The sequence below is a fragment of the Bubalus kerabau genome, chromosome 10, assembly GCF_029407905.1.
Source record: "Bubalus kerabau isolate K-KA32 ecotype Philippines breed swamp buffalo chromosome 10, PCC_UOA_SB_1v2, whole genome shotgun sequence".
In the NCBI taxonomy this organism is placed as follows: Eukaryota; Metazoa; Chordata; class Mammalia; order Artiodactyla; family Bovidae; genus Bubalus; species Bubalus kerabau.
Genome location: NC_073633.1, coordinates 81763384 through 81787068, shown reverse-complemented (window position 1 = coordinate 81787068; position 23685 = coordinate 81763384). Strand labels below are relative to the sequence as shown.

General features: G+C 45.5%; 1 protein-coding gene and 1 long non-coding RNA gene across 3 annotated transcripts; one reads left to right on the top strand and one right to left on the bottom strand.

Annotated features, from left to right (window-relative positions):
• The first annotated feature begins 13 nt into the window (after positions 1 to 13).
• On the top strand, positions 14 to 18911 carry LOC129621669 (uncharacterized). 2 transcript variants are annotated; one of them, XR_008699593.1, is made up of 3 exons: positions 14 to 116; positions 7802 to 7989; positions 18721 to 18911. It is a non-coding gene; the product is annotated as an uncharacterized LOC129621669 (long non-coding RNA). The 2 variants fall into 2 exon arrangements; XR_008699594.1 differs by having other exon boundaries at positions 60 to 116; positions 7825 to 7989.
• Positions 18912 to 22228: 3317 nt separating this feature from the next.
• Positions 22229 to 22709, bottom strand: LOC129620639 (40S ribosomal protein S17-like). Its single transcript, XM_055536426.1, has one exon. It carries the CDS (start codon positions 22692 to 22694, stop codon positions 22287 to 22289), a length of 408 nt encoding a protein of 135 aa, XP_055392401.1. The 5' UTR covers positions 22695 to 22709; the 3' UTR covers positions 22229 to 22286.
• Between the last annotated feature and the right edge of the window lie 976 nt (positions 22710 to 23685).

Here is a 23685-nt window from a genome sequence, read left to right as displayed (position 1 = left end):
GGAGGGGAGGGGCGGGCGCGGAAGGAAATGGCTTTCAGGTGACTTTGAAACTGGATCCAGGCCGAGGGTACGGAGAAGACAGCGGGGCTCCCGGCTACCCACAGCGGGAGAAAGAGGTAGGCGCTGGGCCTGATCCGCGCGGGAAGCCGGGCGCACATTCCTCTGAGAGAGAGGGTCGCACATTCCTGCGGGAGGGAGAGCCGGCTCCAGCCTAGCAGAGCCCTGCCCGCCCCGAAGGGGAAGGTGAAAGAGATTGCGGAAGGTGGGGGCGGGGGCAGGATCGGAGGTAAACAGCCACCGCGGCTCAGCAAGAAACGGCCGGCCAGGCTCCGAGCTCCGGGGAGAAAGAGAAGCCCCAGTCTTCAGCGTTCCAGAGTGTAGTTCAGCCTCAGGCTTCTGCTTTTTCTTTGATCCTGCTTTCTTCTCTGATCACCCAAATCCTATCAGTCCTGCCCATCTCAGATTCCGGCTTCCAAAGAAGGCTTCTGGCTTAACTAAGGCCACAGGTGGTGCAGTGGCAAAGAATCCGCCTGCCATTGCAGGAGGTGCAAGAGACAGAGGGTTCCATCCCTGGGTAGGGAAGTTCCTCTGGGGGAGGAAGGAAAACCCACTCCAGTATTCTTGCCTGGAGAATTCCAAGGACAGAGGAGGCTGGTGGGCTAGAGTCCATAGAGTAGCAAAGAGTCCCGCTGGACTGAGTTACTGATAGCTCATTGGTGAGCAGTACCCCTCACCCCCAGCCAGGACAGGTAATCGAGGTTGTGGTGGTGGTTGTTCAGTCACTCGGTTGGGTCTGACTCTTTGCCACCCCATGGACTGCAGCAGGCAGTTACTGATAGTAATAGTAACTCATTTAGTGAATGTTTACCATTTGCAGGGTTCCTGCCATGCCGCAGTGTTTACAAACGCTGTCTCCCTCCATCCTCACAGCTGCCTTGTGAGCTAGTGTTGGATATCAGGTTCATCTGCTTCCTTCTTGGAAAGGAAACCTTGCTTTATTCAGGAGGCCAGCCACCTGGGGAGATGACTGACTCCTAGCCAAAAGCCAACTGTGGAGTCTCTGCTCCCCATGGAAAATTTTTAAAAGGAGAATCATTTGGGGAACAGGTCAGAGTCTTTCTTATACTCCACTGTGTGCAGACATTCTCCTGATTGGTTGGTGGTAAGGTAACAGGTCATACCTGAATGGTCTAGTGGTTTACCCTACATTCTTCTTTAAGTCTGAATTTGGCAATAAGGAATTCATGATCTGAGCCACAGTCAGCTCCCAGTCTTGTTTTTGCTGACTGTATAGAGCTTCTCCATCTTTGGCTGCAAAGAATATGATCAATCTGATTTTGGTGTTGACCATCTGGTGATGTCCATGTGTAGAGTCTTCTCTTGTGTTGTTGGAAGAGGGTGTTTGCTATGACCAGTGCATTCTCTTGGCAAAACTCTATTTGCCTTTGCCCTGCTTCATTCCGTATTCCAAGGCCAAATTTGCCTGTTACCCCAGGTGTTTCTTGACTTCCTACTTTTGCATTCCAGTCCCCTATAATGATGAAAAGGACATCTTTTTTGGGTGTTAGTTCTAAAAGGTCTTGTAGGTCTTCATAGAACCATTCAACTTCAGCTTCTTCAGCGTTACTGGTTGGGGCATAGACTTGGAATACTGTGATATTGAATGGTTTGCCTTGGAAATGAACAGAGATCATTCTGTCATTTTTGAGATTGCATCCAAGTAGTGCATTTTGGACTCTTTTGTTGACCATGATGGCTATTCCATTTCTTCTAAGGGATTCCTGCCCACAATAGTAGATATAATGGTCATCTGAGTTAAATTCACCCATTCCAGTTCATTTTAGTTCCCTAATTCCTAGAATGTCGACGTTCACTCTTGCCATCTCCTGTTTGACCACTTCCAATTTGCCTTGATTCATGGACCTAACATTCCAGGTTCCTATGCAATATTGCTCTTTACAGCATCGGACCTTGCTTCTATCACCAGTCACATCCACAACTGGGTATTGTTTTTGCTTTGGCTCCATCACTTCATTCTTCCTGGAGTTATTTCTCCACTGATCTCCAGTAGCATATTGGGCACCTACTGACCTGGGGAGTTCCTCTTTCAGTGTCCTATCTTTTTGCCTTTTCATACTGTTCATGGGGTTCTCAAGGCAAGAATACTGAAGTGGTTTGCCATTCCCTTCTCCAGTGGACCACATTCTGTCCCTTATGATTATAAAGTGGAAGTGAGAAATAGATTTAAGGGACTAGATCTGATAGAATGCCTGATGAACTATGGACGGAGGTTTGTGACATTGTACAGGAGACAGGGATCAAGACCATCCCCATGGAAACGAAATGCAAAAAACCAAAATGGCTGTCTGGGGAAGCCTTACAAATAGCTATGAAAAGAAGTGTAGCGAAAAGCAAAGGAGAAAAGAAAAGATATAAGCGTCTGAATGCAGAGTTCCAAAGAATAGCAAGGAGAGATAAGAAAGCCTTCCTCAGCAATCAATGCAAAGAAATAGAGGAAAACAACAGAATGGAAAAGACTAGAGATCTCTTCAAGAAAATTAGACATACCAAGGGAACATTTCATGCAAAGATGAGCTTGATAAAGGACAGAAATGGTATGGACCTAACAGAAGCAAAAGCTATTAAGAAGAGGTGGCAAGAATACACAGAAGAACTGTACAAAAAAGATCTTCATGACCAAGATAATCACGATGGTGTGATCACTGACCTAGAGCCAGACATCCTGGAATGTGAAGTCAAGTGGGCCTTAGAAAGCATCACTACGAACAAAGCTAGTGGAGGTGATGGAATTCCAGTTGAGCTATTTCAAATCCTGAAAGATGATGCTGTGAAAGTGCTGCACTCAATATGCCAGCAAATTGGGAAAACTCAGCAGTGGCCACAGGACTGGAAAAGGTCAGTTTTCATTGCAATCCCTTAGAAAGGCAATGCCAAAGAATGCTCAAACTACCACACAATTGCACTCATCTCACACTCTAGTAAAGTAATGCTCAAAATTCTCTAAGCCAGGCTTCAGCAATACGTGAACCATGAACTTCCAGATATTCAAGCTGGTTTTAGAAAAGGCAGAGGAACCAGAGATCAAATGCCAACATCCTCTGGATCATCAAAAAAGAAAGAGAGTTCCAGAAAAACATCTATTTCTGCTTTATTGACTATGCCAAAGCCTTTGACTGTGTGGATCACAATAAATTGTAGAAAATTCTTCAAGAGATAGGAATACCAGACCACCTGACCTGCCACTTGAGAAATCTGTATGCAGGTCAGGAAGCAACAGTTAGAGCTGGACATGGAACAACAGACTGGTCCCAAATAGGAAAAGGAGTATATTTTCCTTATACAAGGCTGTATATTGTCACCCTGCTTATTTAACTTCTATGCAGAGTACATCATGAGAAACGCTAGGCTGGAAGAAGCACACGCTGGAATTAAGATTGCCAGGGGAAATATCAATAACCTCAGATATGCAGATGACACCACCCTTATGGCAGAAAGTGAAGAGGAACTAAAAAGCCTCTTGATGCAAGTGAAAGTGGAGAGTGAAAAAGTTGGCTTTTTCAGAAAACGAAGATCATAGCATCTGGTCCCATCACTTCATGGGAAATAGATGGGGAAACAGTGGAAACAGTGTCAGGCTTTATTTTTCTGGGCTCCAAAATCATTGCAGATGGTGATTGCAGCCATGAAATTAAAAGACGCTTACTCCTTGGAAGGAAAGTTATGACCAACCTAGATAGCATATTCAAAAGCAGAGACATTACTTTGTCAACAAAGGTCCGTCTAGTCAAGGCTATGGTTTTTCCTGTGGTCATGTATGGATGTGAGAGTTGGACTGTGAAGAAGGCTGAGCGCCCAAGAATTGATGCTTTTGAACTGTGGTGTTGGAGAAGGCTCTTGAGAGTTCCTTGGACTGCAAGGAGATCCAACCAGTCCATTCTAAAGAAGATCAGTCCTGGGTGTTCTTTGGAAGGAATGATGCTGAAGCTGAAACTCCAATACTTTGGCCACCTCATGCGATGAGTTGACTCATTGGAAAAGACCCTGATGCTGGGAGGGATTGGGGGCAGGAGGAGAAGGGGACGACAGAAGATGAGATGGGTGGATGGCATCACCGACTCGATGGACTTGAGTTTGGGTGAACTCCAGGAGTTGGTGATGGACAGGGAGGCCTGGTGTGCTGCAATTCATGGGGTTGCAAAGAGTCGCATACAACTGAGCTACTGAACTGAACTGAAGGTAACAAGGCCCTATCCCAGGAATCTTTCCTGATGCTCCACCTTGATGGGGGTGGGGGTGGGGAGCAGGGGGCGGGGCCTTAGTTTCTGCAGAAGAACTCAAAGATGTTGTGTGTGTTCCTTGATTTGTACCAACTTGCCTAGTGGTTCAGTGGTAAAGAACCCACCTGCACTACAGGAGACGTGGGTTTGATCACTGACCTTTGTCAGGAAGATCTCCTGGAGAAGGAAATGGCAACCCACTCCAGTATTCTTGGCTGGGAAATCCCATGGACAGAGGCGCCTGGCAGGCTACAGTCCATGGGATTGCAGAAGAGTCAACGACAACTTAGAGACTAAACAATAAATGTCTTGGAACCTGGACCCTGCCCCATTTCTGCACCATCGTTTCTTAACTTTTCCTCCTTTGTTTCTGCATAACCTCCCTTCCCTGATTAGTAGCTGTTTGAATCTGCCCCTTAGAACTCCAGGAGGCTGAACGAAGTCTGTTTTATACAAACTAGAAATGGGGAATACAGAAAGGACTTGTACCTGGGAGGGTCCCACAGGGTCTTTTTCCATTTCGCTAGTAAGTATGCTTATCCCCATTTTACAGATGGGATAACAGGAGGTCCCAGGGATCTAACCACTTAGTCAATATTACATAACCAGCAAAACCCAAGCCTGACAAGATAGGTACAATATTTGAGGGCTTACTATGCGCCAGCCATTATTCCAAGTCCTTTATATGAACGATTGTAGTCAGAGAAGAAGAACCTGAGGCAAAGTCATGCAGCTAATGTGTGGGAGACCTTGGGTTCATAATAAGGGAACGTGGCTCTTCAGCATTTCTGCTTTATTTTTGACACTTGCTATTCAGTTCACGCCTTGATTATAATGTCTTGCGCTGCTTCTGCTTGTTTTAATGTATAGCTTATTTCCTAAAAAGAGTGTAATCTTGCCTTGTGGCAGAAGTCATATAGGACATATTCAGTAGCGTTTGTTCCTCGATTGTGTCCGACTCTGTGACCCCATGGATTATAGCCTGCCAGGTTCTCTGTCCATGGGATTCTCCAGGCAAGAATAGTGGAGTGGGTTGACATTCCCTTCTCCAGGGGATCTTCCCAACCCAGGGATTGAACCTAGGTCTCCTGCATTGCAGGAAGACTCTTTACCATCGTAGAGCAGTGCTGAACTCAGATGAAATAACACAATCTCAAACCCGTTAGTCCTAAAGGAAATCAGCTCTGAATATTCATTGGAAGGACTGATGCTGAAGATCCCAGAGTTTGGCCACCTGATGCAAAGAGCTGACTCATTGGAAAAGACCCTGATGCTGGGAAAGATTGAAGGCAGGAGGAGAAGGGGGCAAGGGGATGAGATGGTTGGATGGCATCACTGACTCAATGGACATGAATCTGAGCAAACTCCTGGAGATAGTGAAGAACAGGGAAGCCTGACATGCTGCAGTTCATGGAGTTGCAGAGAGTTGGACATGACTTATCGACTGAACAATAATAATAATAAAGAATTAAACTCTGTGTCTGGCCCAGCAGCTCTAGACTGAAGCCACTCCACAGCGCAGAGCCTCTCCTTCAGCCTTTTGCTTTAGCGACCTCACCCTTTCTGCTATTAAGTCATTTATTATTATAATAACACCTTGTGTCTCAGTAATGCATTTAATCCAAGATCTCAAAGTATTCTAACTCATCTTCAAAGTACCCCCACTGAAATGGGGAGTTGGACTATTTTTCCCCATTTTATGGGTGAGAAAACCAAGACAACACAGAGTTGGAATGACTCACTATGGAAATCAATGGCAGGGTTTCTTCTCCCAGCCCTTCCCCTCCTCCTTCCTGACTCTTGGCTGCCAACATTTGCATCTAAATTTCAAATCCCAGAGACAAAGGCCATTGAGTTTTCACAATAAAGGACATTTCCAAACTGTCATCTCAGCTGCTCTGTTGTGGTAGACCTCAGGAGAGGGAGGGGATGTAAACACAGTGAAGGTTCCCTGGGGCTCTGTGCTTCCAGCCCGGAGAAGGAGCTAGGGCCGGTTGGCTGGGTGGGGAGTGAAATCCTAAACTGGGAGGAAATCTCTGTCGAAGGGAATCCCTGCAACCTATAAAGCACCACCAAACTCTGAGGCCTCAAAGCTTTGAGTTTCAAGCTACATTTTAGCCATGTTTCTCAAAATCTGAATCACAAGCCATAACAACAACAGATACAATGGACCTCATCAAAATATAAAACTTCTGTGCCTCAAAGGACATCAAGAAAGTGAAAAAATGCAAAGTACGGGAGAAGGATTTTGCAATCATATATCTGATGAAAGACTGTATCTAGAATATGTAAAGAACTCCTTCAACTTTATAATAAAAAGGCAAATAACCCAAATTGTAAAATGGGCTAAGGATCTAAATAAGACATTTCTCCAAAGAAGATGTGCAAATGGAAAATAAGCACATAAAAAGATACTCAGAGTCATTAGCCATCATGGAAATGCAAATTAAAAAAAATATATATATCACTTCATACTTTTTTTTTTTTTTGCCAGCGCTGGGTCTTAGTTGCAGCACACAGGAACCTTCGTTGCAGCAAGCAGGCAGGATCTAGTACCCTGACCCCTGCATTGGGATCAAACCCAGGCCCCCTGAATTGGGAGCGTGGAGTCTTAACCACTGGACCACCAGGAAAGTCCTCACTTCATACCTTTTAGAAAAGCTAAAATCAAAAGAACATAATAGGGGCGGGGGAAAAAAGACACATAATAATAAGTGTTAAGGAAGAAATGGAGAAATTAGAACTCTCAAAGTTAATGAATGTAAAATGGTGTAGCCACTTTGGAAAACAGTCTAGCAGTTCCTCAAAAGGTAAAACATGGAGTTACCATATGACCCAACAATTCTACTTCTAGGTATATACCCAAGAGGAATGAAAACATCTATCCACACAAACCCTTGTACACAAATATTCATAGCAGCATTATTCATAATAACCAAAATGTAGAAACAATCCAAATGTCCATCAACTGATGAATGGATAAACAAAATGTATATCCATATAATGGACTATTATCCAGTCATAAAAAGGAATGAAGTACTGATTTATGCTACAACATGGATGAACTTGAAAAGATTATGCTAAGTGAAAGTAGCTGGTCACTAGGACACACATATATATGTAATATATATATGTGTGTGTATATATATATATACACACAGATATATGTATATATATATGTACATACATACATATATATCTATGTGTATATATACACACACACACACACACATACGTATGTGATACCATTTACATGAACTGTCCAGAATAGGCAAATAGGCACAAAGTAGATGAATGGGTGCCTAGAGCTGGAGTAGGGTGAAGGGAGATTGGATGGGGGAGGGGTGATGTGACTGCTGCCAGGATCGGAGTTTCTTTTAGTAGTGATAAAATGCTAAAAATATTTAATATACTAAAAATCATTAAATTGTATATTGTAAATGGGCAAGTTGTGTGATATGTGAAATACATCTCAATAAATCTGTTTTTTTTTTTTTTTAAAGCATGCCATTATCACATGTTCCAGAGTTACCCAGGCTACCTATGTTCAGAATCCTATCAGAATTGTCAGCAGTCAGGGACCCAACTCTTCATGTCCTCAGAGCACACTGAATGAAGTTCACTATGCCTGACAAGACAGTGATTCAAAGCCAAGCAGCCCCCAGGCTTCCTGAAATGAGTAGAATGGAAGGTCTGTAACTAACTCTCCATTAGAGGAGAAAGGGCAGTGACCTGGGCAAGGGGCAGTGGGTGCACGGGAGCTGCTTCCTGAAGTTCTTTGTCAGTAACTTCTTTTCCTCAGTCTGGACTCCTTAGAGAAGCTCAGTCATGTCGGACTCTTTGCAACCCCATGGACTATACAGTCCATGGAATTCTCCAGGCCAGAATACTGGAGTGGGCAGCCTTTCCCTTCTCCAGGGGAATCTTCCCAACCCAGAGATCAAGCCCAGGTCACCCACATTTCAGGCAGATTCTTTACCAGTTGAGCCACAAGGAAAGCCCCTGGATTCCCTAAGTGTCAGAAAAATCTTACATCGGAAAGAGGAAGAAAGTGTGGAGTGAAGGAGAGGAAGACAGCTCCTCTCCTTACTACATTCAGGCTCATGGCTGCTGCTGTGGAGAGCTCTTGAGGAAAATGGGCTGTTTATTTGACTTTGTGTCTACAACAGAAACATTTGCCAATCACTTGTGGTTTTTCAAGAACCTGGGAGCACATGTGAACCATTTCTGGAGATCACTTTTATTATCAGTAGATAAAAGAGCTATAAACCAGCATTTACAACACCTGAGACCTGGGAGTTGGCACTAAGATGTCAGCCTTTGATGATCTAGGGGTGATTTATACATAAACATGCTATTCCTTCTCTAACTTCTGGCCTCCTCTAGCTGAGACTTTTAAGACCTGAGTGTTCATAAAAATTGCCTGGAAAGTTTCTCACTCCAGACAGAAACAGACCCCAGGAATCTGTGACTTTTTAATAAGGAAGTAAGTCAGAAAGACTTCTGGCCTTTGGGCTAGCAGTTTTCCTATTTGCATCACATCACTACGTGTCGATAAATGAAGTGTAAACGTGGAATAGTCAAGCTTTACCCAACCTAATGTTAAAGCGAAAAATTTTCTGAGGGGGGGTTAAGGAACTATTAGATGAGATGGTGTTTTGGGTTGTCTGTTGTACAGTTGCTCAATCATGTTCAACTCTTTGAGACCCCATGGACTGCAGCACACCAGTCTTCCCCGTCCTTCAGTATCTCCCGAAGTTTGCTCAAACTCATATCCATTAAGTCAATGATGCCATCCAACCGTCTCATCCACTATTGCCCCCTTCTCCTCCTGCCCTCGATCTTTTCCAGCATCAGGGTCTTTTCCAATGAGTCAGTTCTTCCTATCAGGTGGCCAAAGTATTGGAGCTTCAGCTTCAGCATCAGTCCTTCCAATGAATATTCAGGGTTGATTTCCTTTAGAATTGACTGGATTGAACTCCTTGCTGTCCAAGGGACTCTCAAGAATCTTCTCCAGCACCACAGTTAGAAAGCATCGATTCTTTAGTGCTCAGCCTTCTTTATGGTCTAGCTCTCACATCCATACATGACTACTGGAAAAACCATAGCTTTAACTATATGGCCTTTGTTGGCAAAGTGATGTCCCTGCTTTTTAATATTCTGTCTTGGTTTGTCATAGCTCTTCTTCCAAGGATAAAGCATCTTTTAATTTCATGGCTGAGGTCATGGACCATATTGATTTTGTCTGAGTACTTCATATATCTATGCTATTGATATCCTAGAAGGCTTGCCACGTCTACATGAGAATTTTTCAGACCTGGGTGTTCATAAAAACTGCCTGGCAAATTTCTGACTCAGAAACAGACCCCAGGAATCTGCATTTTTTTAAATAGCCAGGTGAGTCAGATATGAGATTCATTAGACCACACTTTAAAAAACATGAGTCTGAATTCTGTTTTGTGTCTTTTCCCCTCCTGGTGCTTCTTCTCCCTCCCCTGAAACACAGGACTCAAGATAAAAACCCCCGAAATCCCTCCCAGTGCTCCAAAGATAAAAGGGTATGGCTTTTAAGAGCTCAGATGTTGGAATTAATCAGGCTATTATATTTAATCAGATGAAAGAGTTCCACCTTGGTTCCATGTGTAGTGCTTAATCAACACCTTAGAGAGAAGCAGGGTGGGGTGCACCTACCAAGTGCTATACTGTAACTTTCAGAAAGCAAATTAATAAGAGCTTAATTAGGAGGTAATTGCCCAGTTACTTGCAGATGGAGGCAGTTCTTCCTGGCTGTAATTTTGGTTGTTGATGTTTTCCTCTCAAACAGGGGCCTCTGGGTTCCCTGGCTTCTCTGTCTTATCCAAAGAGGATGCAGCAGCAGTGCCAAGGTGACAATGGGGCCCAGACCTGCCTAACCCTTCCTTTGGTTTCTGTGCCAGACCACACAGGAAACATGGGTTGGTTACAACTGGATTAGGGCAACTGGGACCAGGTCCATCTCGTTTCCTAAACCACCGGCATCTTCTCCACGGAGAATGAAGCATCAACAGAAGGGTGGATGGAATAACTTTGTTTGTCCACCTGAACAGTGACCAGGCTCCCAGTCAGTCCCCACTTGGTCCTATCCTATTCTTGAAGGCACTCCCTTCAAAATCTCCAATCCCTTCAGAAGCAGGGCCTTGCCTGCTCTCTCACTCTCCTGCTATATAACTGCCTTCCTATAGGTCTTAGAGGATTGCCAGGGTTTCTTTCAATCTTGGAAATCATGGATTCTACCATCTGAAGGAACCCCACACTGGATCTTTCAGCTACAACAAGCTCTTTCTCCTTCACCTCCAACAAGCTCTTTCCCCTTCACCTCTAAGCTTGTCTAGGGAGAGAAGCTTGGCTTCTTAACTCCTGATTCTCTGATCCAAACACCCTTATCTCAGGCCTGTGGTTGTCCTCAGCTTGTGCTGTGATGGGGACAACACAGTACCAGGCTAGTCAACCATCCTTTGAGGATCGCCCAACAACCCTTGGAGACAGGTAGTATTCTCTCATTTTACAGATGAGAATATTGAGTCTCAGGTCAAGTACCAGGTTCCAGGTCCTGTGGTCCTTAATGGCAAACCCAGGACAATGTTCCCAGGCCCCTCTGCAGCCTAAACTCATCAGGCGACCAAAGTACCCGACCCCAGCTCCCAAGGAGCCCTACAGCCGAGCAGAGAAGGTAGAAGCAACTTAAGCAAATTAAACCCAAGATAAGAAATGCCCCACCGTGTTTGGCCCAATAAAACCAATTGAAAGTATAAACTCCCTTTCAAGTCACCAGAAAGCCTCTTGGCTCACTAGTGAGATACAGCCTTCTTCCAGGGGCTGGAAAATTGAACCAATGGGAAGAAAAGGAAGAATGTGTTCAGGGTCATAAAGCAGATGGGGTGGCGGGCGGGGTGCGGGGTGAGGGGGGGGTGTTGTGGGAAGCAAAAGTCTCTAAATACTTGTGACATGATGTCTCAAGCTAGCCGGCTATAAAAGGTGAGGCAAAGCCTTTGCCTGGCAACCGTAGACTTTTAAGCCCTAATCATAGCTCTGCTGCCTATTGCCAAGGAGTGGTCCCCTTGCTAGAACTCCAGAACATCCTGTCCTCTCTGCCCCAGGGAGATACAGAGGGAGCAAAGCTGGGGTTTGCCAAGTGCTGCTGAAGGGAGTGGAGAGTTAGTCTCCTTCCTGCTGGGCTCAGAGGCTCCTGTAACATCAACTCCAGAACCTTCCTCAGCCCCAGATGTCCTCCATGCCACTCCTCCTCACTAAGCCTCACAGGTCCCACGGCAAGGTTCTCCCTCCCCCAGATCACCTGCTTCCTTGTGGCCCCAGGGAAAGGCACTTTCTCAGGCATCTAGGCCAAGGTGGAGGGCCTTACAGTCCCCCTGGAAGCAGGATGGTTAAGAGCACAGACTTGGGAGTCAACAGACCTGCACGCTAGCTCTGCTTCTTAGGCCATTTAATCTCTCTCTGCCTTGATTTCCTCATCTGAAAATGGAGTGAATAGTAGTAGTTCCTATCTCAGGAATAAGGGAGAAAATATCTGTGAGGTACTTGGCACAGTTCCTAGTCCACAGAAAGGAACAGTTAATAATGTTATTTGTATTTCTGCTTCTAGGTGTTAGGTATCCAAGCCCCACACCTCAATATCCTAGTTTTCCTATTGCCATGTCAAGTTAAAGAATCTTATAACTGGAAGAGACCCTAGAAGTCACTTAATATAAAGGATCTATGGAATGCTTACACATATATATCCCTAAGAATGAGATAATATCAGTAAAGTACTTAGCATGTGCCTGGGATATAATAAGTGCTTGGTCAATGTTAGGGTTTGTGAGAGTTAATTTTATGTGTCAGCTTGACTGGATCACAGGATGTCCAGACACCTGGTTCAATGTTGTTTTTGGTTGTCTGTGAGGATGTTTCCAGAAGAGATTAGCATTTGAACTGGTAGACTCTGACTGGTGGAATTCAATCTCTGTCTGATGGCTGAGCTAGGACATAGGTCTTCTCCTGTCCTCAGCACTCTTGGTTCTCAGGCCTTCAGACTTGGCCTGGAACCTACAGCATTGGTGATCTGGTTCTCAGGCCTTCCGAACCACACCACCATCTTTCCTGGGTCTCCAGCTTAGAGATGGTGAATCAGGGGACTTCTCAGCCTCTATAAGCACATGAGCCAACACCTTATAGTAAAACTTTTTGTGTATATATTCATCTCCATCCTATTGGTTCTATTTCTGTGGAGAACCCTGACTCATACAGATTTTGTTGTTCATTTGTTTATGTAGGAAGGTAATATTTACTAAGTTACCCCCATCTATCCATCCATCCAAGTGTGTTCTGGTTGCTGGGAGATACACACTTTACAATAAGATGTAGCATTGCCCCAGGAGGGAAATGTGTAATCAAATCAAAAAAGAAAAGGGTCAGAAAACAATTAGGGAACAGCTGAGGGCCTAATTGTGTAGTATTTTCTGTGCTCTCAGATGTGACAACGATCACACCTGAAGGGAGGAGAGAGATTCCTTCCCCTTTTAGGAATGACTCAGAATGCATACGCTCACATACTGTTAGCTTTCGAAGAATGCGGACATACTCTTATGTCAAAGATCTCATCACTCAAAAGACCTTTAGGAACGTCCCTTGTGTTTCAGTAGTTAAGAATCGGCCTTCCAATGCAGGGAGTGCGGGTTTGATCCCTGGTCGAGGAACTAAGATCCCACATGCCATGGGACAACTAAGCCTGTGCACCACAACTAGAGAGCCCGCAGGCCACAACTAAGACCTGAAGCAATCAAAAATAGATCCAGAAGGAGGAGTGACCGTGGAGTAGGGACCCTAGTTTCTCCCACGTGGCTCCTGCCCCAGCTCTGAAGATGTTTCCAAAGAGGAGCCAATTCTGACCTGTGCCTTTCCTCACCCTATGCCCAGCCCCCTGGCCTGCATTCCTCCCCGAGGGAGCTCAGAGGAAGTCTGAGACACATAGACATTTCTCTTCCCCACTGTCCCAGGAGACCTAGGAGACGTTCCCTGGAAGGTCTCAGCCATCAGCAAAGATCTACTTTCTCACCTCTTCTCCAGTCTCTTCCTCTGCTCCTCCTGCCTCTTTATCCCCATTCCCTCTAGCTTTGCTAGAGGAATGTCACCTACTGTCATCGGGGATACTTGAGTGGAGTTCATTTCCCCTGAGCAGAGCTGCATACAGACTGGACTCCTGTGGCTCTCACACTTGTATCCACAAGTTTCTAGTCCACAGATATTCACTGAGGGGCTATTATGTGCCAGGCCTTATGCTGGATCCTGTCAGAGACACAAAAGTGTCAGGCCCCATCTCTGACTTTGACCAAGTGAGACAGAGTGACAAGCTGTGAACATGTAACAGTAAAATCTTTAGAGTGCCATTCTAGACAATGAAAGCAGACATTGGTAAAAGACAGTTCTCAGTTCTTTGATGATTATAATTGATATTAGAGGGTAGAGGATATTAGAAGCCAGAGGGTAGAGGCTGGGATGGTCAGGGAAGGTGTCTTCAAAGAGGTGGGCTCTCTTTTTTTTTTTAATAATTAAAAAAATATATATATTTATCTTATTTATTTACTTGTTTGGCTGTGCCAGGTCTTAGTTGCAGCATGTGGGATCTAGTTCCCTGACCAGGGATTGAATCTGGACTACCTGCATGGGGAGCACGGAGTCTTAGCCACTGGACCACCAGGGAAGTCCCCAGTCTGACCATTCCTTGCTGGTATCTTAGCAAGGACCTGAACTTGATTTTCCAGTAGAGACTTCCTCCTACCAAATATCTCAACCTAAAAGGAACGGCTACCCACTCCAGTATTCTGGCCTGAATAATTCCATGGACTCTATAATCCATGGGGTCACAAAGTGTTGGACATGACTGAGCAACTTTCACTTCAATGACTTTGTATTAGTTTTTTGGTTGCAAGTGACAGAGACTCAACATAAGCTAACTCTAGTAGAAAATTGTCTTTGATACTCTCTTCAGCTTTAATTGCCTCTTATAACTGGAAAGTCCTTGGAAGTCCATTAGTTTGCAAAATATTGAGGTATGGCTGGCTCTAATAATATTCCAGGGCTCTGTTTTCTCCCCTTTTCCCTCTCTGCTGAGTTCCACTTTCCAGGTAGGCTCTCACTGGGAGGCAGGAAAGCTGGCTGCTAGCAGCCCTAGATTCATAATCTCTGAACTTATCCACCCCACTGAAAAGAGACGAAGTATCCCTCCTAACCGTCTTCTCGGCCTCTTGTCAGGGATCCTGACAAAGCAGGTAAAAGAGATTCACTGACAGCTTCTAGGTCCATCCGCATCTCCACAAAAGACCCAATTACATTCCTTTTTATGGCCGAGAGTCTGTCATACAGAGTGAAGTAAGTCAGAAACAGAAAAACAAATATTGCATATTAAAGCATACATGTGCAATCTAGAAAAGTGGTGTGTGCAGAGCAGGAATAGAGATGCAATGAGGTAGAGAATCAACATGTGGACCCAGGGTGGGGAAGGGGAGGGTGGGATAGACTGGGAGAGTAACACTGACATATACACAGTACTGTGTGTAAACTAGTGAGTGGGAACCTGCTGTATAGTACAGGGAGCGCAGTCTGGTGCTCTGTGATGACCTAGAGGTGGGGGTGGGGGGTGGGGGGGAGGGAGGTCCAAGAGGGAGGGGATATATGTATGTGTGTGTGTGTGTGTGCGCACACTGTCATGTCCGACTCTTTGCAACCCCATGGACTGTAGCCTGCCGGGCTCCTCTGTCCATGGGATTTCCCAGGCAAGAATATTGCAGTGGGTTGGCATTTCCTTCTCTAGGGGATCTTCCTGACCCAGGAATCCAGCCCGCATCTCCTGCATCTTGTGCATGTGGATTCTTTACCACTTGTGCCACCGATATATGTTTACAAATAGCTGATTCACTTTGTTGTACAGCAGAAACTAACACAACATTGTAATGCAATTATATTCCAATAAAAAATATATTAACTTAAAAAAAAAAAAGGGTTCATTGATGGAGTCCCAAAGTTGGCTGTCATGTGGGGAATACCCGGTGCTGAGGGGTGGATCTGAAAGACAAAAAAGACAATCTTGGACAGGTATGGGGAAGAAAGCAAGGCTGTGTTGCATTGTTCTGGAAAACCTCATCTCCTGTTACAGACGTCCCAGACAGACACATGTCCCCACTTCCTTCCAAACTCTAATGACCAGTCTTTTCACAGGGAAGCAAATGGTTAATTGCCAGGAGCGATGGCCTACAGACAACAACTGTCTATCAGAGGAGGGTTACTGACTGGATGGTCACTGAGGTGTGGTGTTTTAGGACAGGGATCTAGATCAGAAGACCAGGTTAGGTGGGAGCACCCTCACACCCTGAAACATTCATGAAATGGATTTGGTGGCAAGCAGAACCAAGTCCCTGCTGCAAGCCAGAACTCACTTAAATAGTTTGCAAGTGTCCTCTGTCACTTCAGGGGCTTCCCTGGTGGCTCAGAGGTTAAAACGTCTGCTCGCGATGTGGGAGACCCGGGTTCAATCCCTGGGTCGGGAAGATCCCCTGGAGAAGGAAATGGCAGCCCACTCCAGTATTCTTGCCTGGAGAATCCCATGGATGGAGGAGCCTGGTAGGCTACAGTCCACGGGGTCGCAAAGAGTCAGACACTACTGAGCGACTTCACTTTCACTTTCTGTCACTTCAGTCATGTCTGACTCTGTGACCCCCTGGGCTGTATCCTGCCAGGCTCTTCTGTTCATAAGGACTTTCTAGGCAAGAATACTGGAGTGGGTTGCCATTTCCTCCTCCAGGGGATCTTTTCGATGCAGGGATTGAAAATGCAGCTCCTGCAGCTCCTGAATTGGCAGGCGGATTCCTTACCACTTGAGCCACCTGGGAAGCTAGAGGGCTTGGGTGGTAGCTTCAGGTGGTGCCACCCTCAGGAAGAGCAAGATTTCAGAGCTCAAGGCTGCCCTGGACTCAGTCCTGAGTGGGGGACTGAGGGCATTTCCACACTACTCATTCTCTGCTTTTAGATTCTCAATAGGCAGCACTCTCTGCATGTCCCCAGCCTAAGGAAGCAGCAGCTTCAGTCACTTCAGATCACAATCATAGAGGAGAAAAGACAGGAGGCTTAGGGCAGCCTGTCAACAGAGCTTTCTTTGATGATGGAAATGTTTTATGTCCACAGTGTGCAGTGTCCATTACGGTAGCCTCTGGCAATGTGGCTAAATGCAATCAAGGGGCTGAATTTTTAATTTTATTTAATTGCAGTGAATGTAAATCTCAATGGCCACATGTGGCTAGAGGCTATGTATTAGACACAAGGCCTTGGAGAATATCCTTCCTTCACCCACCTCCAGGGCATGGGAGAGAAAAGGCAGGATAAATTGGAACGGAACATCCCAATCAAGGATCTACGTCAGAAAAGGCAGATGGTGTAGAATGGGAAATGGGGAAGACCCCTGGTGTCAACTTCCTTCCTAGACACAGACATCAGCTGCCTGAACTCTGACAACTGTCACCCAGCCCCACCCCCCAGAGCCATTGGCTCAGAAAAGGACCTCACAAAGGGTCATCCGAGGCTACCAGGTGGCCCCGACACCACAGTCCAATGAGGAAGGAAATCACTTCCACGCCTCCCAGTAGCCCTGTGGGGAGCTCACGGCCCCCACCCCAGGCTTCAGAATTCCCATACCCCACAGTCTTCTCCCGCTTTGGGATGCGTCTCATGCCCTGCCTGAGGACCCAGTTCACATGTCCATTAATGGCCAGGTCCCTGCGGGGTTTCAGCCCACATGTGTTGACCAAGTGCCTCCCAGATCATCAGAGGAAAAGCTGAACTTAAATAATTTCCTTTCCAAGAACAATCTGTCACCTAACACTGTGGGAAACCGTCCAAGCTAGCCAGCGCTGGTGACATGGCTCCACCCTCAGCCTCCAGCCCAGAAAGGGATCTGCTCTACCAGGACAGTCAGGGACTAGGTGAATGGATCCTGACAACCCAGCAGAGCCCTCCACCAACCTGTAAATCAACACAAGACACAGGCCTAAGACAAAAGAAAAGAGTGAACTTGCAGGAAAGTGAGATGATTAATCAAATGCCTTTGCACTGAACTCAGATCACAGCTGCTCACAGGCACCCGAAGCCATAGTAGGGCACTGGGTTAGGTATGGGCAGGGCTGGGAGAATGCCAACAATGGAAAGTACCATGAAGGTGGATGGATGGGAGGAGCACTATGTGTCAGGCTGGTGTCGATTTGGCTTCTTTCTATGTACCTTCCATGCCATTCATGCTTCTTCCAGCTTCCAGACCATCTCAAGAAATCAGGCTTTAACTAACTCTCTTGCTGTCAGGAGAATGAAGGCAGGAGCCCAAAAGTGCATCCCCTGAGCTTGCTGTAGTCTAAGAGGGACTTAAACAAGTTATGGGTCTTCTCTGACTGTAGTTTCTATATGTATTGGGGGTATCCTTTTTTTTTTATTTTATTTATTTATTTGGTTGCATTGGGTCTCAGCTGCAGCACACGGGATCTTTCGCTGCAGCACACAGGCTGTCTAGTTGGGGCACGCGGGCTCCAGAGCACACAGGCTCAGTAGTTGTGGTACGCGGCATGTAGGATCTTAGTTTCCTGACCAGGGTTCAAACCCGAGTCCCCTGCATTGCAAGGCAATTCTTAACCACTGGACCATCAGGAAAGTCTCCGGGGTATCTATTTTCAGAAATAAATCAAGCTTATACACCCATCAAGGTTCATTGCAGCATTACTTACAACAGCAAAAAAGGTAAAAGCAACTCAAGGGTCTATTCACAGATGATGAATAAAGAAAATGTGATAAATACATACAATGGAATATTATTAAGCCCTAAAAATTAGAGAAAACCTGTCACATACTACAACCTGGATGAAACTTGAGGACATCATGCTAAGTGAAATAAGCCAAGTATTGTATGATTTCATTTATATGAGATACTTAAAGTAGTCAAATTCATAAAGACAGAAAATAACAAGGTGGTTGCCAGGGGCTGGAGGGAGGAGAAAGGAGGAGCTATTGTTCAATAGGTTTAGAGTTTCAGTTTCACAAGAGGAAAGTGTTCTAGTCTCTTGCACAACAGTGAATACAGTTAACACTATTGAGCTGTAGACTTAATTTTTTTGTCATGATTTTATAATATGTTTTTAACACAATAAATATTTACAACTAATTATTTTTTTCCTATATTCTTTTATCATTCATTATCATCATCACAAATACCCATTACAGAAAATGTGGAAAATTGAAAAAGAATTTCTTATAAGTTTCATGAAAGTAAAACCAGTCTATCATTTCAATGTAGTACCATGGGGTTTATAGGGAATAACTAACACTTCCTTGCCTGACTGTTATTCCTTTCCAGAGACAACTGGCTTGACAGGTCTCAGTCCTTAGATGGTCATCACCCTCCCACAAAGGAATTGGCTCCTCAACATTGGTTTATCAACCTCAGATGCCTCTGACTCCTGCCTAAGAAAGATGAGAATTTAACCCACTAACCAACTCCCACTCTTCACCCTACTCCTCTTTATTTTTAGTCATGACAATTATCAGTTATTCTACTGGTTATCTTTTTTTCTAAAATATTTTTAAAATTTAAATTTATTTATTTTTAATTGAAGGATAATTGCTTTACCGAATTTTGTTGTTTTCTGTCAAACCTCAGCATGAATCAGCCATAGGTATACATATATCCCTTCCCTTTTGAATCTCCCTCCCATCTCCCTCCCCATCTCACCCCTCTAGGTTGATACAGAGCCCCTGTTTGAATTTCCTGAGCCATACAGCAAATTCCAGTTGGCTATCTATTTTACATATGGTAATGTATGTTTCCATGTTACTCTTCCAATACATCTCACCCTTTCCCCTCTCCTCATGTCCATAAGTTTATTCTCCATTCAGATCAGATCAGATCAGTTGCTCAGTCGTGTCCGACTCTTTGTGACCCCATGAATCGCAGCACGCCAGGCCTCCCTGTCCATCACCAACTCCAGGAGTTCACTCAGACTCACGTCCATCGAGTCAGTGATGCCATCCAGCCATCTCATCCTCTGTCATCCCCTTCTCCTCTTGCCCCCAATCCCTCCCAGCATCAGAGTCTTTTCCAATGAGTCAACTCTTTGCATGAGGTGGCCAAAGTACTGGAGTTTCAGCTTTCGCATCATTCCTTCCAAAGAAATCCCAGGGCTGATTTCCTTCAGAATGGACTGGTTGGATCTCCTTGCAGTCCAAGGGACCCTCAAGAGTCTTCTCCAACACCACAGTTCAAAAGCATCAATTCTTCAGTGCTCAGCCTTCTTCACAGTCCAACTCTCACATCCATACATGACCACAGGAAAAACCATAGCCTTGACTAGATGAACCTTTGTTGGCAAAGTAATGTCTCTGCTTTTGAACATGCTGTCTAGGTTGGTCATAACTTCCCTTCCAAGGAGTAAGCGTCTTTTAATTTCATGGCTGCAGTCACCATCTGTAGTGATTTTGGAGCCCAGAAAAATAAAGTCTGACACTGTTTCCACTGTTTCCCCATCTATTTCCCATGAAGTGATGGGACCGGATGCCATGATCTTCGTTTTCTGAATGTTGAGCTTTAAGCCAACTTTTTCACTCTCCTCTTTCACTTTCATCAAGAGGCTTTTTAGTTCCTCTTCACTTTCTGCCATAAGGGTGGTGTCAACTGCATATCTCCATTACTGCCCTGTAAATAAATTCTTCAGTACCATTTTTCTAGATTCTGTATGCTGCTGCTGCTGCTAAGTCGCCTCAGTTGTGTCCGACTCTGTGCGACCCCATAGACGGCAGCCCACCAGGCCCCCGCCGTCCCTGGGATTCTCCAGGCAAGAACACTGGAGTGGGTTGCCATTTCCTCCTCCAATGCATGAAAGTGAAAAGTGGAAGTGAAGTCGCTCAGCCATGTCCGACTCTTAGCGACCCCGTGGACTGCAGCCTACCAGGCTCCTCCGTCCATGGGATTTTCCAGGCAAGAGTACTGGAGTGGGGTGCCATCACCTTCTCCCAGATTCTGTATATGTGCGTTAGAATACGATATTTATCTTTCTGCTTCTGACTTATTTCACTCTGTATAATAGGTTCTAGGTTCATCCACTTCATTAGAACTGACTCAAATGCATTTTCTTTTTTTTTTTTAATATTTTTTTAATTATATTTTTTATTTTTGGCTGAGCTGAGTCTTTGTTGCCATGGGAGGGCTTTCTCTAGTTGTACCAATGGTGGCTGCTCTCTAGTTGCCGTGCGCAAGTATCTTACTGCGGTGGCTTCTCTTGTTGCAGAACACAGCCTCTAGAGCGTGGGCTCAGTAGTTGTGGCTTAATTGCCCCTCAGCAAATGAAATCTTCTAAGACCAGGGATCGAACCCATGTCCCCTGCATTGGCAGGTGGATTCTTAACCACTGGACCACCAGGAAAGTCCCTTAATACTTATTTGTCTGAGCTAGGTTTAGTTACAACACGCAGGATCTTCAATCTTCCTTCCGGCGTGGGAAATCAGTTGCGGCCTGTGAAATCTGTTTCCTGACCAGGGATTAAACCCTGGCCCCCCTCATTGGGAGATCAGAGTCTTAGCCACTGGACCACCAGGGATGTCCCTCTATTGGTTATCTTGGTAACTTTAAGCAATGTACTTAAAACTCACTTGATTACTAGCTGGGTCAATTTTTGATAGTCTCCTAGCTCTGTAAAATGAGTTTACTAGGGCCTTTTACCTATCTTTCCATCAAGATGCCCCTTCCAGCCCCAACTTCTGTCAGTTGTATGCCTACATTTATATTGTTATGTTGATAATATTCATTCCATTTTTCTCTTTCACAATAGATTGTTTCTAGGAGCTAAACATCAGCCCGCTGTGCTAACACCATTGAGACTTTGCCAGTGCGTTTCCTCCATGGGGCGGTACTGCATTCACCACGCCGCGGGTCCACGGATGCAAGAGTTGACCTTTCAGGAGGCGAGTTTGGTGGACATGAGGAGCTCCTGTTCTTGGGCAATTGCTTGGTTTCTACAGACTCCTCACAGTTAAAAACAGCAATGCAACAGCGCAGAGATATGCTGTTAAATATAAGCCAGTCCCTTGTGTGTCTCCTAAAGAAAATCTTCCCAGGAGCCTGGATGGCCCCTAATTAGCAACTCACTCCTTTGCATTGTATTATCAAATATGCAAATATTCCAGGGAGTGGCCGACACCAGGGTACAACCCTGTTTATCAGATGGCTGCCTTCCTGTGTGTCAGGAAGGGTGAGCTGGCCCTGATAAGCAAGTTTTGACAGGAGGAAGGGGAGTGGGTGGCAGACCAGCCCTTCTTACTTTCTAGCTCCAGAGCAGCTCTCCAAGGTTGGGGAGGTGGGTGGTGGGCAGCAGCAGGAGATCTTGAGGAGCCACCACCGCTCCAGCTGTGCCCAAGGGCAGCATCCACCTCTCCACGGCAGTGTGTGGGCCCCCAGCTGCCCAGAGCCAGGGCGAGAAAGACAGTGAGGGGGTAGAAGGAACCAGGGAAGAAGGCTGAGCCTCTGGGCACACTCTAAGGAAAACCAGAAGTGGCTTCAGAAAAGAAAAGTTAAAGGGGCTTCAGAAAAGAAGAGTCAAGGGATGTCCTAGCCTGTCTCTGAATTCTGGTCTAAGCTGAAGAAGGCTTTTCTTGGCTGCACTGGGTCTTCATGCGGCACACAGGCTTTCTCTAGTTGAGGAGCACAGGTTCTAGAGCACATGGGCTCAGTAGTTGCAATTTTCTGGCTTCTCCAGTGCAACGTATGGGCTTAGTTCAGTACCAGGGATTGAACCCAAGTCCCCTACGTTGGAAGGGGCTTCCCTGGTGGCTCAGGAGGTGACGAATCTGCCTGCAATGCAGGAGACCCAGATTTTTGTTGTTGTTGTTGTCTGAGGTTTATTGAAAATATTACAGCACAGTAGAAAGACTCAAACGGCTCCACGTCGTGTTTTGAAGTTCATCCCAACTGTAGGCTGAGTGACCTGCAGGTTGGACAAACTGCCAAAGTCCAAGAGCTTCAGCATTTCCTTAGTGTCAGGATCTACTTCAATGATTTCCTGATCCAGGGCTGAGACCTCAGGCACGTAATTGTCTCTCCTCTCTCTCTCTTCCTCCTGCAGCTTGATGGAGATACTTCTAACCGGGCCTCTTTGAATCTGCTTCATCAGATGTGTGACGTAGCCTGCGATCTTATTGCGAAGTTTCTTGCTGGGAATAATGGCGATTTCCTTGCACACCCGCTTGTTGGTGTGAAAGTCATTGCCCAGGTGTGTGTAGTACTTCTCAGTGATGACCCGGGCAGCTTTCTTTACGGTTTTGGTGTGAACGCGGCCCATATTGGCGGGTCCTTGGTAAAAGAGCGAGACCCAGATTTGATCCCTGGGTCCCTGGAAGGTCCCTGGAAAAGGCAATGGCAACCCACTCCAGTATTCCATGGACAGAGGAGCCTAGAGGGCTACAGACCATGGGGTTGCAAAGAGTTGGACACCACTGAGCAACTAACATGCCATGCCATGCCCCTGCACTCAAAGGTGGATTCTTAATCCCTGGACCACCAGGGAAATTCTTGCTCCCTGCTTTTTTGCCACAGCTCATATTGTTTGTGAATTGCTTGCTTTGTGTTTGTCTCCACCATATGACTGCAGGCTCTGTGAGGGTAGGGTCTGCCCTGTCTTCCCTCAACCCCTCCTCATCCCCAGCACAGTGCATGGCAGGTCCTATGTGTCCGAGTTCTATCCGCTGATTGAATCCAATAGGCAAATCCTTGAGAACTGGGCTCTTTGGTTTGCAAATGCTCTTCTCCTCAGCAGATCTATAACATAACTCTTCTCTGTCCTTCCACATCCTGGCAGTGTTTGCTCCTTCCAGGTGGGCCGAATCCTTTGAAATGCTAAGAATCAAAAGGTTATAGAGTTGTCTCTTCAGCCAAAGCAAGGGTCTTAGGGTTTGGTTTAAGGCGCTGGGAAAATCCAGGGCTGGAGTATTTCCCATCAGATTTCTCGGTTGTAGAGTGAGTACCTGTGAAAGAAGAGGAGTGACCCATGTGTCAGGAAAAGTGGCTTTGGGGGTCTTAATGGATATTTGACAATATTTTCTGTATTACTGGATACACTCACATCTGTTGGAATTGATGTCCATACAAGATTCCTCACTTTAGCTTCGTTCAAAATAGCACAAGATTAGGAACAACCTAAATGTCTCATCCCCTGAGAACTAGTTGAATAAATGATGGTACCTCTACATAATGGAACTCAATGGAGCCATGAAACAATGAGGAAGACATTTATGTACTGATATGGAACAGTCTCTGAGCTATATTTATAGTTA

Coding starts and splice junctions, on each gene's coding strand:
- LOC129620639 (XM_055536426.1), bottom strand. CDS start 22,694: ATGGGCCGCGTTCACACCAAAACCGTAAAGAAAGCTGCCCGGGTCATC.